Source organism: Electrophorus electricus, chromosome 24 (genome assembly GCF_041902795.1).
Source record: "Electrophorus electricus isolate QZ-2024a chromosome 24, ASM4190279v1, whole genome shotgun sequence".
Classification (NCBI taxonomy): Eukaryota; Metazoa; Chordata; class Actinopteri; order Gymnotiformes; family Gymnotidae; genus Electrophorus; species Electrophorus electricus.
In genome coordinates this window covers 12269972-12283677 of record NC_137520.1, presented here as the reverse complement: position 1 = coordinate 12283677, position 13706 = coordinate 12269972, and the positions used below count along the sequence as shown (strand labels likewise).

Below are 13706 nucleotides of genomic sequence, written 5' to 3'. Positions count from 1 at the left end.
ACTTGGAGCTTGTTTATGCCAGCTCATCTGAGCAGCGGTCATGCTGGCCTGTTTAAAACGCCTCTATACGCCCCTTTAAAATGCCCCTGGATTCTTATTCAAAAAGCTCAGTCAAAAAAAAAAAAAAATAGAATTCATGATACCACATATTTCTGTGATGACATAAGAATGTACATGTTCATATTTAAGCCATGAAAAGGCATCTATATGGACAAAGCTTTTCGGGACATTGTTAAACATAGTCAAAGGCTAAAAATTGATTTCCAATAAGTAACCCAAACTTGAGACGATATGCATTTGGAAAACCAGCCCATACCACCTTCGTTTGTACATAAAATTGGGGGGAAAAAAAAAAAAAAAAAAGAGAATCATATCTAAGATATGCTATTTCACCCCTGTGATCAAACTACCACCTTACAAGTCTTTGCCAAATATGGATGTTATTTTGGAAACCAGCATGACAGGTTATGTGCGCTTATTGATTTTGAGAGGCAAATCACCCAGGCTGAATTTCTGAATTTTTGCTACAATGGAAAATTTAAGAATTAGATCAAATTAGAAATAAATAAATTCCCCCAGTGCTGTAGTCTGTAAGATGTATAAACATTTGTTTCATGACTCCACTGAGAAAGGATTATTACAGTGTCATAATTTCAAAATGGAAAGCCATTTGCCATCCAGCTAAGAACGCTAAGGTTAGGTTCCAGCTAAGGTTCCAAAGCTAAGGCTAGTGTGGCACATATTTCTCTCTCTCTCTCTCTCTCTCTCTGTCTCTGTGTGTGTGTGTGTGTGTGTGTGTGTGTGTGTGTGTGTGTGTGTGTGTGTGTGTGTGTAAAAAACAAGTGCAGTGGACAGTCATGAATTATTAGGACAGTAGACCTGCATTACTGGGGGCCCAGTAGTTCAACAGCAGGGTAAGAGTCTGTGTGCATGCTCCCCGCCTCTGGCTAACCTGGCTTGAATCACCCACACAGCCTTGAGAGGCTTCCTTAAAGTGATCATCAAGTCCAACAACATCTAATCAGCATCTACATTAAACATTAAACCCTAAAAATAAAAGTAACACACACACTTCATGAGCAATGCACTAAAACCTTTAATGCAGTGCAATAATTAAAGGAGGTTAGACTGTAGAGTGCAGCAGATGTACAGGATTCCCCAGTAGCTGAACTGCTCTGGCGTTCCGACGTTCCAGCATTGGCCAGGTGTAAGGCAGCCTGGGCGAGCGTGGATGCCGGGCCCCAGCGCTGGGAACGGAGACGCGGCATTCCTGACGGCCCCCATAAAGGCTTTGAAATGAGGCCAAAGTAAATCTCAGAGATTAGAAGAGGCCGCAGCTCAAAGCAGCTCGCTTTTGTCTCTCATATATAAGAGGCAACAATCCATAAGCAAAGTTCATTGATCTTGAGATGAAACAGCCAGTGGAAGATGAGGGAGGGGCATGTGACAGATTTATGCAATAAATTACACCAATACCATTATTAATAAACCGTGTGCATTTCATAACACCAAAACAAACAAACTAACCATAAAATCACGTACATCTAAAAATAATGAATATGAAGGTATTAACAGGATGGTGTAAATTTGGAACATGCTAGAGGATGTACAACATACAACAACCTTCTGCATTACAGCACCCAACACTACAACTTGAATACTTCACCAAAGCAAATAGCCTCATTTAACCTGGGAGAGCGCAGCCCAAAAGTATGTCTGCCAAACTAATAACCAACCAGCAAGAGCTGACGATACTGATTAGGATTTAAAACTGCAGGTCTGACTGCAGTATAATGACATTAGAGAAGAAGCAATGTGATTAAGCTTTGAAGCCATGAGGCATTTTGGGATTGCACAGATGCACAGAGAAATCTCTCTAAGAAAAGGTTCAATCACATCATTAAGGTCCTATTCAACTAGAGGTCACTGAAAGTGTTTGCAAGTGCGGAGCAAAGAAACATGATCGTGAATAACCTCTCCTCAACTACCCTGCCCTGAATATGGTTTCTGGTTGAATGACTGACACGCTTGATACGCTTGATTGTCATATTACCCAACAAACTCACAAGGTTGTGAAGTTTTTTGGTGTAATTTGTTCCAATTTAAAACTTTGAGATCACATACAGGATTAAAGCAGTTGCATGCAGCCACATATTTTATATATTTGTACAACAGTATCAACACTGCTATGAAATGACAACTGAAGGTTGAGAGAGGATGAGAAGGTAAGAAGAAGGTTCCTGTTACCTGCATAGCGCAACGGGGCATCCTTATCCAGGGCTATGAGTGGAGGATCCAGGAGAACTTTGTCATCATTTTCCGTGACAATGCCGTGATATGTGGTCTCAATCCATGGCTTATGTTTATTTACTGTAAAAAAAAACAAAAACACACACCAAAAAAAACAGGTATGAAATCTTTCTCCTAGACAAAGGCTCAAATTAATTCCGTGTACCCTTTTGCGCTTATCAAGACACAATGTGACAGTTAAATAGCGATATGGCATTTTAAATGCGCAGGACACCCTCGGCCTTGAACACTAATGGCTCCCCAGTCTGTCTCGCTTCTCAGCAGCAGTGGCGTACAGGTACTCATAGGGAGAGCCGGCAATGAGCCTTTCGCCCAGCATGGAGGCGGCTCATTAATGCTGACAGGGAGCCCTCTGCTCAGCAGGGCATGAGAGCTGTGCCTCTGCAGGCAGTCAGGCTTTGCTCAGGCTGGAACGCAACGCCACGCAGAGCGCTGGTCCACGCCCGCTTCCACGGCTAACGGGAGGCCATAAGCACCAAAACCTGCTTCCGTCACCCCAGCCACGCTCCAGGTCTTTGCACGCGGACCACGCTGACAGCCGGACGGGGGCAGGAAGCAGCCAGGGGGCAGGAAGCAGGAAGCACGGGAGCCGTCGGCATGGCAGGCCGTCACGCTGCCGAACACGACTGCCAGCGCTACAGAATCACATAAAATGGATAGCAACAGGGCTGTCAAACACTCTTATGGAAAAATTCTTGTACAGTTCTAGAAAAGATTTTTTGGTAGGGGGGTTCATAGACACAACCAAGGCCATGTGGCAATGGTTTCTTTTCACAGCATTGCTACGAAAGGGTCCCCCCATCAGAAAGAGTTCTCCTGCAGACAATTTGGTGCACATCACCCTGTTCCTCTTGTATACCAACAGGAACAAGCCGTACAGAGGCATAAAACAACAAACGAGAGACTGACAGGCCTTCTGATTAGTCGACAGCGCGACTTCACGTCTCACATCCCTTTCTGCCACGTCCCACCATGCACCTGTACTGCACGCTCATAAATGGCTTGTCAGCCTCCAAGAAGATAATGATGCATCGTGTCCATCTACCGACTGGCACTTGTACGAGTGCATTATCAGTTTCCCTAACCATTCCAACATGCCACCTACTGCTCAACTGCTACATTTCCTCCTGTCTGAAACATTAGCATGAGAAAACATCTTGACCTTTGGAGCATGTACAGCTCCATTTTAACTTTGTCAACAAGGAAACGTGTGTAATTTCCATGAATAAAGACTTCATCAGCAATTCCTGGACAGCCCTTTCAAATTCCATGGCTGAGAATGAACTCACAGCTTGTGTGTGAAAATAGCAATAACCAGTTACAATCACACGCGCCAGACATACCTTGATTCACGCACCTGTATATTTCCACAGGGAACACAGGCATGGCAAGCAGGGAACACTTTGCGCAGCTGCTATGTCTAACATATGTGAACAGCCTGGGGTGACTGATGGGCTGTGCCCTCCTTCCTGGGATCTGACAGGACCTGAGCATGCATGGGGAGGCTCTTCAGAAATCATAACAGATCAGATATCACCCCTGTAGGCGCTTCCATATTCAATTTCATATGGCAAACACAGTATTAAATGAATGCATTCTTGTAATGTTGTAATTACTGCATCTTATTATATGTTCTTTTACAAATATTTTTCCTAATGTATAGCACGTACTATATATATACTTAGATATTTGTTTAGACAATAACAAAATTTGTCTACCAGAGCATGATAACAAATGTGTTATTTCATATTCTCTTTTTGTAAAATGAAGAAGATAGTAATAAATAAATAAACAGATTAGGTGTGTCCAAACCTGGTACTGTGTATATATGCATATGATCTCTCTCTCTCTCTCTCTCTCTCTCTCTCTCTCTCTCTCTCTCTTTCTCTCTCTCTCTCTCTCTCTCTCTCTCTCTCTCTCTCTCTCTCATTTTATATATATATATGTGTGTGTGTGTGTGTGTGTGTGTGCTATGATATGTTACATCACCATGTACTGTACTTCTCACAATCATCTCGTTCTCTTTGATTTCCTTGAGTTCTCCTTTGAATTTCAACAACAGTACGTAGCAAAATGGTGCGGTAGTTACCGTCTATAAGTCATTTGTGGTTCTGCCTCATAAATCGTCATAACAGCAAAGCTCATGTGACCCACGGACTGCTGCAGCTGGTTGTCTCTGAACAGGTTGTCAGCCCAGACTACACACATAATCCCCTTTAGAGTCCAGGGTTCGTAAAACTTTAAGAGCCTGCACACAGTTAAGCCACATGTCTCCCAAGGGCAGACTAGGATACAACGCTACCTTTAATTAGAGCATTTACAAGTCTTTGGTTTTTTTGGGGGACAATAAAATGCCTCTGTTAAGTTTTTTAATGACTCCAGAACACAGTAAGAAATTACAAAGGAGGAACATAACAATTAGTATTTGGTAAATTATTCATTCAGTTATTCATGATGGACATTTAATGGTGTGCCCTGCTTAGTTAACTGCAGTGGTACGATATATGTGACACAGCCTTGCAGGCAAACCCTTGAGGCTAAACCGTCTTAGATTATTCCTGTGCACAACAGCCTCACTTTGTAACTCTTATGGCTCTTCCTGCAAAATAGCCATGTAAATCAAGCAGGTCATAATTTTCATTTTCCTGAACAATTTTACTGGAATGTGATGATCCTTCTAGCTAGATACAGCAAGTATCTTAGATTGCACGTTACGTCAGCGTTTGCATGCGCTAATGGTTTTGCTTCCTATAATATATCAAATATACTTCCTATAAGATATCAAATACACTTCCTATAACATATAAAATATACTTCCTATAACATATCAAATGAACTTCTTAAATGCTGGTTTATTACAACTCTTTTGCATTAGCATCACACAGGGACACTTGTTTCTACATACCATCATGTCCTATAAAGCTTTCCTATATTCAGTTTATGAGATCAGGCAGTGCTCGTGGTCTGGGTGGGACCTTGGGGAAAACTGTTCCTCACTCACGTTCAGAGCCCTTCCAGTTCCTGCATGTATTCGCTCCCAGCCTGAACAGCCATAGCATTGGCCTATTAGGGACCCATCTGGAATTAGAAACACATTTGAACGCATCTGAAATGCCACCAGGGCCCGGTTATTATAGGAGCGGTTACGGTGCAACAAGTCAAGTGGAAAAACACAACCAGGAACCAAAAAAGGCCATGGTTCCGGCTCCAAACGACATCTTGCCATTGTATACTTTGCCAAGGCACCAAACCCACAAGTTGCCCCAGACGTTGTAGTAAATTAGCTTCTTTAAGTGACTCTGGGCAACAGTGCCAGCTGCACAGCAGAGTCCTAAGGAGTCTCTGGGAGAGGGCTCGCTTCTGGGCTGTGGGGAAATTAGATTACAGAGGAAACGCTGGTGTGGCCAATAATTTGTCAGAGTTCTGCCGCTCGGGCCCATGCCTGCAGCGTGGCAGGGCCGGCGGCCAGCCGGCTCCCCTCAGTCCCACAATACGCAGAACCGCTTAACGCGATGTGCCGCACCATTAACCTAAAATGCACGGACCCCCCCCCCCCCATCCCCCCAGGCAAGAGGACTGCACCGCACACACAAGAATAAATAAAACTGCATCAGGAGACACAGCTGTTTGCTAAAGACAGACAAATTAGCAGCAGCCTCTCATTTCATCGACGCTAAATACACACAAATATTACTGATTTAAAGGTCTGCTTAGGGAACCGTTTTTGAATACTCAAGCTATTTTTGAATACTAAGGTCAACATGAAAACAACATGAAAACATTAGTGCATTTCACATCTCCCAATTCACTGAAATACAGTAGCACACACGTGGAATTCTGAAAGCACTGCATTGTGTTATTATTAGCCTAGTAAAGCTCCTATGTCCTATGCTCCTATGCTGCAAATAGAGTGGACATTATAGCAGCCTACCCATACTGCAATCCGCACATATGGGCAATATAGTTCAATGTTATATTAAGAGACAGCCTTGTACAGTAAACTGTTAATGTCAGTCAAGATATTTTGTGACATTAATACTGTTCCCAAGCAATGTATGCAGTTTTATAGTCTTACCATATTATTATCATACTATTATGATTAAAATGTCATATTATTATATTATTTATCATCTTCGATGGTAGCCTGATATCATTCAGTTTATGACACTGTGCACCGTGACATAAAGGATTCAAAAAGTTTAAAATCATCACGGGAATGAACGTACCAAACTTTGACAATGAAAAATGTTGATACATGCTTTAAATCACACAGACCATATTTAAAAATGTTTCCTTTCCAAAACTGGTGGAAGAGATATCAGTCTGATTAGTGCTGTTCTTCTCGCCCGTTATGATTAATGAGAATGGTTAGTCATAATTCCAGACTTCCTTAATACATGTGAAATCTACAAAATTGCACAATCACACCACTTACTCGTGATCAAACCCTTATGGGAGTCTGTATACTCAAATTAACAGTTAATGACAGAGAGAACGGAGACATGCTCAATTTGAAGCTGTGTGGGGCCCCTGTGCAGTGGAAACCGCGAGCAAAGTCAGGGGATTGTGTGTGTGTGTGTGTGTGTGTGTGTGTGTGTGTGTGTGTGTGTGTGTGAGAGAGAGGGAGACATCGGGGGTAAATAAGCCCCATCTATCCCAGGGAAGTGGAGGCATCCGGAACACGACTGCCTAACGGTCTCTGACTGCTAACCTCAGCAGTCAAGGCTGGATGCTGCTGATGTAGGTGAGATATTGGAGGCAGCCTGGCCTGCTCTGGGGCCTTACCCACCACTGCCACTCGCTCTGGCATTAGCACTTAGCAAATCAATGAGCGACGTCATCGCAGTACAGGAAGCATGTGCAAAGGGAGTGCCTGGGGGAGACGAGAAATGTGATCCTCTTCCCCTCATGTAGACCCACTGACACCTAATCCTTTAATGGGATGAGCCTGTTATGTTCATGGCTAAGGTCTGGGAAGTGTCTGGGAATACAGGAGTGTGTCACACAGGTTGTGTCACGACACGAGCCTAAGGCAGGCGTCTACCGGCTCAGGTCCCGTTAGTCAAGATATACATGCATGCCTCAAGGAACAGAGTGCACCAGCTGTGCTGGAGCACACACACTTGCTAATAATAAGGTTGCTTGTGAAATACTGGGAGCAAAAGAACGTTTGGAGGGAGAATTCATAAAATATGTTGTATTCAGTATGTATGTCACTCGGATTTTGTGAAAAGTCAACAGCATTTAGGAGGGAAACATAAATTATCCTTTTTTTGAATAATGGAAGTCATTTTCCTGTAATTAGGAGAGAACTAGCTCAAGTTATCAGTAGCCATCCACAATAGGAAATATGCACAATTAAAGGGACATGGACACAGAGCCCAAGAGACATCTTATCTGCTGCAACCAAGCATGTAACAATTTAGCAAGTTCCTTTGTTGAACCTGTCCAGTGCTGGCATGTACACAGGGCCCCTCTTCCTATGTCAATGCTACATTATCATATGTATTCAGAGGAGCACTGAATGCAACATAGTGTGTGTGTGTGTGTGTGTGTGTGTGTGTGTGTGTGTGTGTGTGTGTGTGTGTGTGCGTGTGCGTGTGCGTGTGCGTGTGCGTGTGTGTGCCTCTTCCTTCATCAGTCAAAGTTAGAGGTTACAATGTTAACCCGGCTGGTGAAACAATACTTATAGAGCTACCCTTCTCTAGAAAAATAGCTCGCCGCTCTTGCGTGTGATTGGCCTGCACAAACCCACATATTGTAGGGATACTAATGGAAAGCCATGTTATTTTGTTAATTATATGCTATTTCTTTAAAAAGTGCAGAAAACGAAAGTTCAAGGGGCAGCAATTAGTGTATCCTGTGTATTGGACATGACGGCCCAGTGTCTTGCACCTTCCAATGGCCTGGTTTAAGGCTGCTGTTTGAGATCAGTATGGTACAAGCGGTACCACCCACAGTGAAAGTTAAGACAACTATAGCGTAAGCTACGACAGCCGTTGCCAATTAACGCCCTTGACCCCCCTCCCTTCACACCTCAAGTGTAAGAGAGCCGCGAGATCTCACAAAGCATGCAGTCTGCAGTCGCAGCTACAATTCTGTTCACAGTGAAACAAAAAAGCGAAGCACTTTGTGATCCAGACCGCAGCTTCCTTCTCAAACTACCTGCATTTGCACTTTGATGGATTGTGCAGGTAGATGTTAAAAGGTTTGACAAAGAAGCCCCTCTATTCAAAGTATAATTGTAAAATTTGTTACTGTGGCGGTGTGAAATTCTCCGATGAGAATAAGCCAAGGACAATGGTGTACTCTGGTCCGCCATTACAATGGGCTCCTTCCACAGAAAGCTCCCAGGGTAACTCAGTCACACCACACCTTATGCACGAGAGTGGGCCGGAGCGCCACGAAAACGTGCGTCAGCCCACACTCCTACTCTCGCTCCAGCAGCAGACGGCGGCTGATAACACTCCGACTTTCTCGTGCAGAAGATGTCCTTCCTACTCAAATCGTGCTGCAGAATGTTACATCACATCAGATCAGCAAGCGCTGGTATGGTGCAACACTCTCACTCAAGGATTTTCAATTAAGCCCGTATAACGGCCATGACCCAGTGGTTTTCTGACAACATAAATAATTGCTAATCAGTTCAATTAGGTCTTCTACTGGTTTTCCAGGCAAGCATAGATTCCCCTTCAATAAGCCGACTTAATGATAGCCAAGAAAGTTAAGCGTTTGCATTTGAATAAAGAGATAGTGTGGAAGTGATTCTCAGGCAATGGCTGCTCCGAACCTTAACCTCATGTAGGCAAATCCGGGCCTGGGGCCCCTGTCGCCCCAAAGGGAGTGCTGGCGACAGGCAGCAGGGCAGGGGGTCCTTATGTACTCAAGGAAACGTCTGTTTGTCCACCAAAGCAATCCCAACACACACCACAAGGCAGTGCCGGTTCACAGAGGGTGGGGGCAGGGTGGGTGTGAACAGAGCTCAGTCCAGCCTCTGTGGGCTGCACAAAGAGCCAGTGAGAGTGAAATCTTGCCACACAGCACAAGGTTGGCTTTCAGCCCGACCTGTGGCTCAGACGCAGAGCACCCTTACCTGCAGGTAACGTGCTCTCTGGTTACCTGTTCCCATGGAGTCAGCTGTTCTGACGCAGACGGGCGCAAACTGGCAAAGGGCCACATTTCCACCACAGACAAAGACTACTCAGATGAGCTCTGAGAATATACTGATTTCATTTGAAAGGTAATACTGTGATTGTATTGCCCTTCATCAAATGGAATGCTATTACATTTTCATCATTTCCACTCATATTTAGTCATATTATATGGGCAACATACAAAGAAATGTCACATTTATTTCAGTTAACCCTGCATACATTAATGGAAAAAGCTCCTACTCCTACACTGGACATACTTGCAATTACATCTTTTTCGATGTTTTAAAATTGGACTTAGTTCAAATCCTAACAAAAGAGAAGAAGAAAAAAAAAGCAAAAATCATTACAGGACAAGCTAACTGTCAAAATTCTTGAGTCGTAATAATAACTTTTGGCTGTAAAAGATCAACCATACTGCACGATCATGTTCAGAATCTGGTTTAGAATGCATGCAGAGAGCTTGAGTTAATATGCTAGTAACAGTGGATGCATTGTGGCATGCTCATTCCAGTGTGCAGCCCTGAACTTCAGGCCAAGACGCCCTTTGTTCCACAGGGTCTAGATCCTGTGACAAACATAGAGCAACAAGTGATATAATGCATCTGCAATACGGAGAGACAAAATTCAGCATTTAAACATTTATGGAGGATGAAGAAACAGAAGAAAACAAAACTAGCACTCTGCATGCCAAAAGGTTATACATCCTGATAAATAACACACTAAGCGTCTCTGTAAATATTATCCATCAGCCAATTAATTTCACTAAAATATTATCCCAAATGTAAGTTTACTTGGCACTGAAATACATACTAACAACTCTGTGACCCTTCAAAGATTATTTTCAGGAAAAAAAAAAAATCTTACATCCTTGTCCAAGTTCTATATGGCAGTCATAATTTACTATGTCTTGCTAACTCCACCCTGTGCACTGCATTCTCCATAGCTGCTAATTGAATTTCATGGATATAAATTTAAGGCATGCAATTTCACTCTCCTCGGCTCATCAAGGAGAACTACGAAAGCAATGTCTTTATCCCGAGGGCATGCATGGTTAGCTATTTCAATCCAGCATCCAGGCAGAGTTCGTTCTGCCTGGCATTGTTTCGCCGAGGCCTAGCCCTCAGCCTACATTTCCTCCATGTCTGATAGAGCAGAAAGGTGCCATTGAGGATGTGCTCAGTGATCCACGCAACCACACGGAGCAAGCTCGGTTACCGGCCAGACTGTGGGCTCCGGGACAGAGGATGCTTCGAGATTACCCATCAGGCTGCCTTTAAGACAGAAAATGCCTCACGCCAAGTTTCTAGTTGAGCTTGCTCCGCCAAGGCAGGCCGGAGTCCTTCAGCAATGAGCATGCAGCTGTTTACACTTAACCCACTCTAATTCGAAATATTCTAAAGGGCCGTGACAGAAGCCAAGAAATTCACACGTAGCAACCATGAATAAGCCATCTAGGCCAATTTGCAGCATTTTATCTGTAGGTTTTTTGGGTTTTTTTGAGAACAGGGGTGTTAAGCTTATATTGGGAAGCAGCAGCCTAAAAGCAAACCTGTGTAAATTTGTGTAAAACCTGTGTAAAAGCAAATCATGTCACAGTGACTCAACAAGCTCAATAAGCAATAATATAGCTATGCATAAGCCCCTATTACACTGGAGTATTACTCTTTAAACACATTTAGAGATGTTAATGACATCATGGTTATATGAATAGGTTTTTTTTGTTTTTTGTCTGGGTGGTGTACACTTAAAATTTTGCCATTCTTCAATAGCATACGTTCTGTTGTTTGCTCTGAGGTGTGCGAAAGAGGAACAATGGTCTTTTTAGAAATGTCTGAATAGAGAGTGAAAAAGTATACCATCTGAAAGAGTCCTTCCTTGAAGCCCGAGAGGAGCATGAATCAGACACGCAAAATGAGCAGCTCTTTGTGGGTCCTGAAGCCCTTTTCATTGTTATATCTGCATGGACCAAGTGAAAAATAAGGCATGCACAAAAGAGAAAAAAAAAAACACCGCACGTGTGACCTGACCTGGTCTCTGCTGGGCTTCACACGTGCTCTTCAGCTGATAGCAAAAGGGACGTGAACAGGTGTGCTGATGTAGTCAAACACAGAGCCTTTGTCAAAACCATCAAAGGTAGTAAACTGCTCACTTTACCCAATAACACAAATGGCAATAAATCATGGAAGTTGGGTTATAGCACAGGGACCGTGGAACAGTGATTTGGTGCAGCTCATGATTTGTATGGTTAGCAACTAATCAACAAGTGACAGATCCTTAATACTTGGGATAATATCATAACTCACACACAAGTCTACTTCTCATCATTTCCTGCGTTAAACGCATGCTTTGCCAAAATATCTAGCAAAGCTTAGACACTGGTCTCCTCTTCCAACAACAAACAAACAATAAATTGCATATACAAAACATATTCTCTGCTCTCTATATAAAAAGCAATGAAAGTCTTCTTCTGTAAGCTGATATGATACCAGGGAATTGAGCAGCCAGCCCATCATGACTGTTCTGCACAATTACTTAATTATCCAGTGTTTTCACTGGTGGCTTCTGCTCATGCATTCTCAGCTGCATCGCATGGCAACTTCATTATGCTTGACAATTACTGCCACCCTTTCAGCCCATTATTGTCCTCGTATGTCAAAGCAGATCCCATCTGAGATGTTTGTTTCTTTCCTCGACGTGGCCTAATGTGAAATGGCATGTGCAGCCGACACACTGCTTTAACGTTACACGTATCGTTTCACACGCTGCAGGAACAGGCGCGCGGAAAGAAAAGCGAGCGCAAGCGAAAGGTTGTCTAATATTCTCCGCTGAGCAGCGCCTGCCTTTACACGGCAGGTCTATGGGGAAACGTCTCATAGGCGTTTTCCCGGGACATGGCGATGGGAAGCAGAAGCCTAAGCACGCTGGCCCTGGCTTGGAGAGGGCAGTCCACGCTTCTCCGACACTGTCGTAGCGCCCGCTTGTGCACCTGCAGCGATGCCCTTCCGCGCATTACGGACACGCATTTTTAAATGGTTATACAAGGAGTCTGTTCGCAGGATCTGCAATGCGTAATTGCTTTTCTTTAACACTGTGCCATTTGACTTTTTTTATTACGACGACCCCACCTCTCCGCCACCAAATATGGTACCTTATACAGATGGCTTGCTATCTGCTCCTACCTTATACAGGCATCTCTGAGTCGTGATTTGTGATCGCACACAACAAGAAATTGGACGAACTACAAAAACCTCCCTTGTACAAAAATCCCCCTTATACACACACACACACACACACACACACACACACACACAGCTAACCTAGCTTGCTTAGGGTTACCCCATGCGTGGCTACAGGGTGTTGCCGGCGAAGACGCTTTAAATGGGCTAGCGATAGCTGTCCGGAGAAAGAGCACAGCTACGAACATCAGAATCACATTCAGACGACGTGTTTCACACAGGCTGTCAAATCAAAGCGTGCACAACGCTGCAGCAATGTTGTCGCGTTCAAAAGGAAAACACTGTGTCACGCGAAATTACACGGACGCGCGGGGGTCGCAACATCCATGCGTCCCAGATTCGAGTTATCCCACCGATCCCGCTGTCAGGAACGCCGACGCCGCATCCTTCAAGGGATCCTAAAGATCCTTGACATTCCTTTTCGCGAGGACGCGGTTCGGTTAGTGGAAAGCACAGGAAACACATCGACTGATGCGTGCGTGGTTTTAAAGCTCACCTTTGGATGCCTCCGCCACGCATAACAGTCCAAGGACCAGTCCGATTGCACAAACGAGGGGTTTATACCTACGGATTTGCATCCCGTCTTTGTTTTAAAGAACGAAAGGGCTGAATCGGTGTTACTGCTCCCCTTTCACGCCGTGCAATATTATTCACTTTATGAAGAAATATCCAGAAGATGTATATTGGTTAGCGAGATAGCTCTAAAATGGCTGCCGGAGCCGCCACCGTTCGATCCCCCCTCTCTCTCTCTCTGTCTCTCTCTCTCTCGCTCTCTCTCTCTCTCTCTCTAGCAGTTTTGCAGCTGTATCCAACGGGAGCTACGCCTGGGTGACGTCAGGGCTGTTATTGTAAGAGTGCAGGCTGATATACAACTAAACATAGATCTGGGGAGGGATGGGGGATGCGATCTGCTGGAATAAAAATATTTTATAATCGCCTTTACTTAAGACAACATGGTGATCGTGGTTTATTTATAAGACTGCACAGTGACCACAGGGTCAATCGT

The 13706-nt window shown here is 44.0% G+C and overlaps 1 protein-coding gene across 4 annotated transcripts in view; it reads right to left on the bottom strand.

The window, feature by feature from the left end:
• The window catches only part of clstn1 (calsyntenin 1), a 30395-nt gene extending 16912 nt beyond the window's left edge, over nt 1–13483 (bottom strand). For 2 of the 4 annotated variants that reach the window (XM_081706589.1, XM_081706590.1), the window contains exons 1-2: nt 13197–13483; nt 2248–2370 (exon numbers count right to left, since the gene is read on the bottom strand). In XM_081706589.1, the coding sequence (XP_081562715.1) occupies nt 2248–2370; nt 13197–13278 (205 nt within the window). In that variant the 5' untranslated portion in view covers nt 13279–13483. The remainder of the gene's footprint in view (nt 1–2247; nt 2371–13196) is intronic. The other 2 variants (XM_027016341.3, XM_027016342.3) reach the window with 1 other exon arrangement.
• Between the last annotated feature and the right edge of the window lie 223 nt (nt 13484–13706).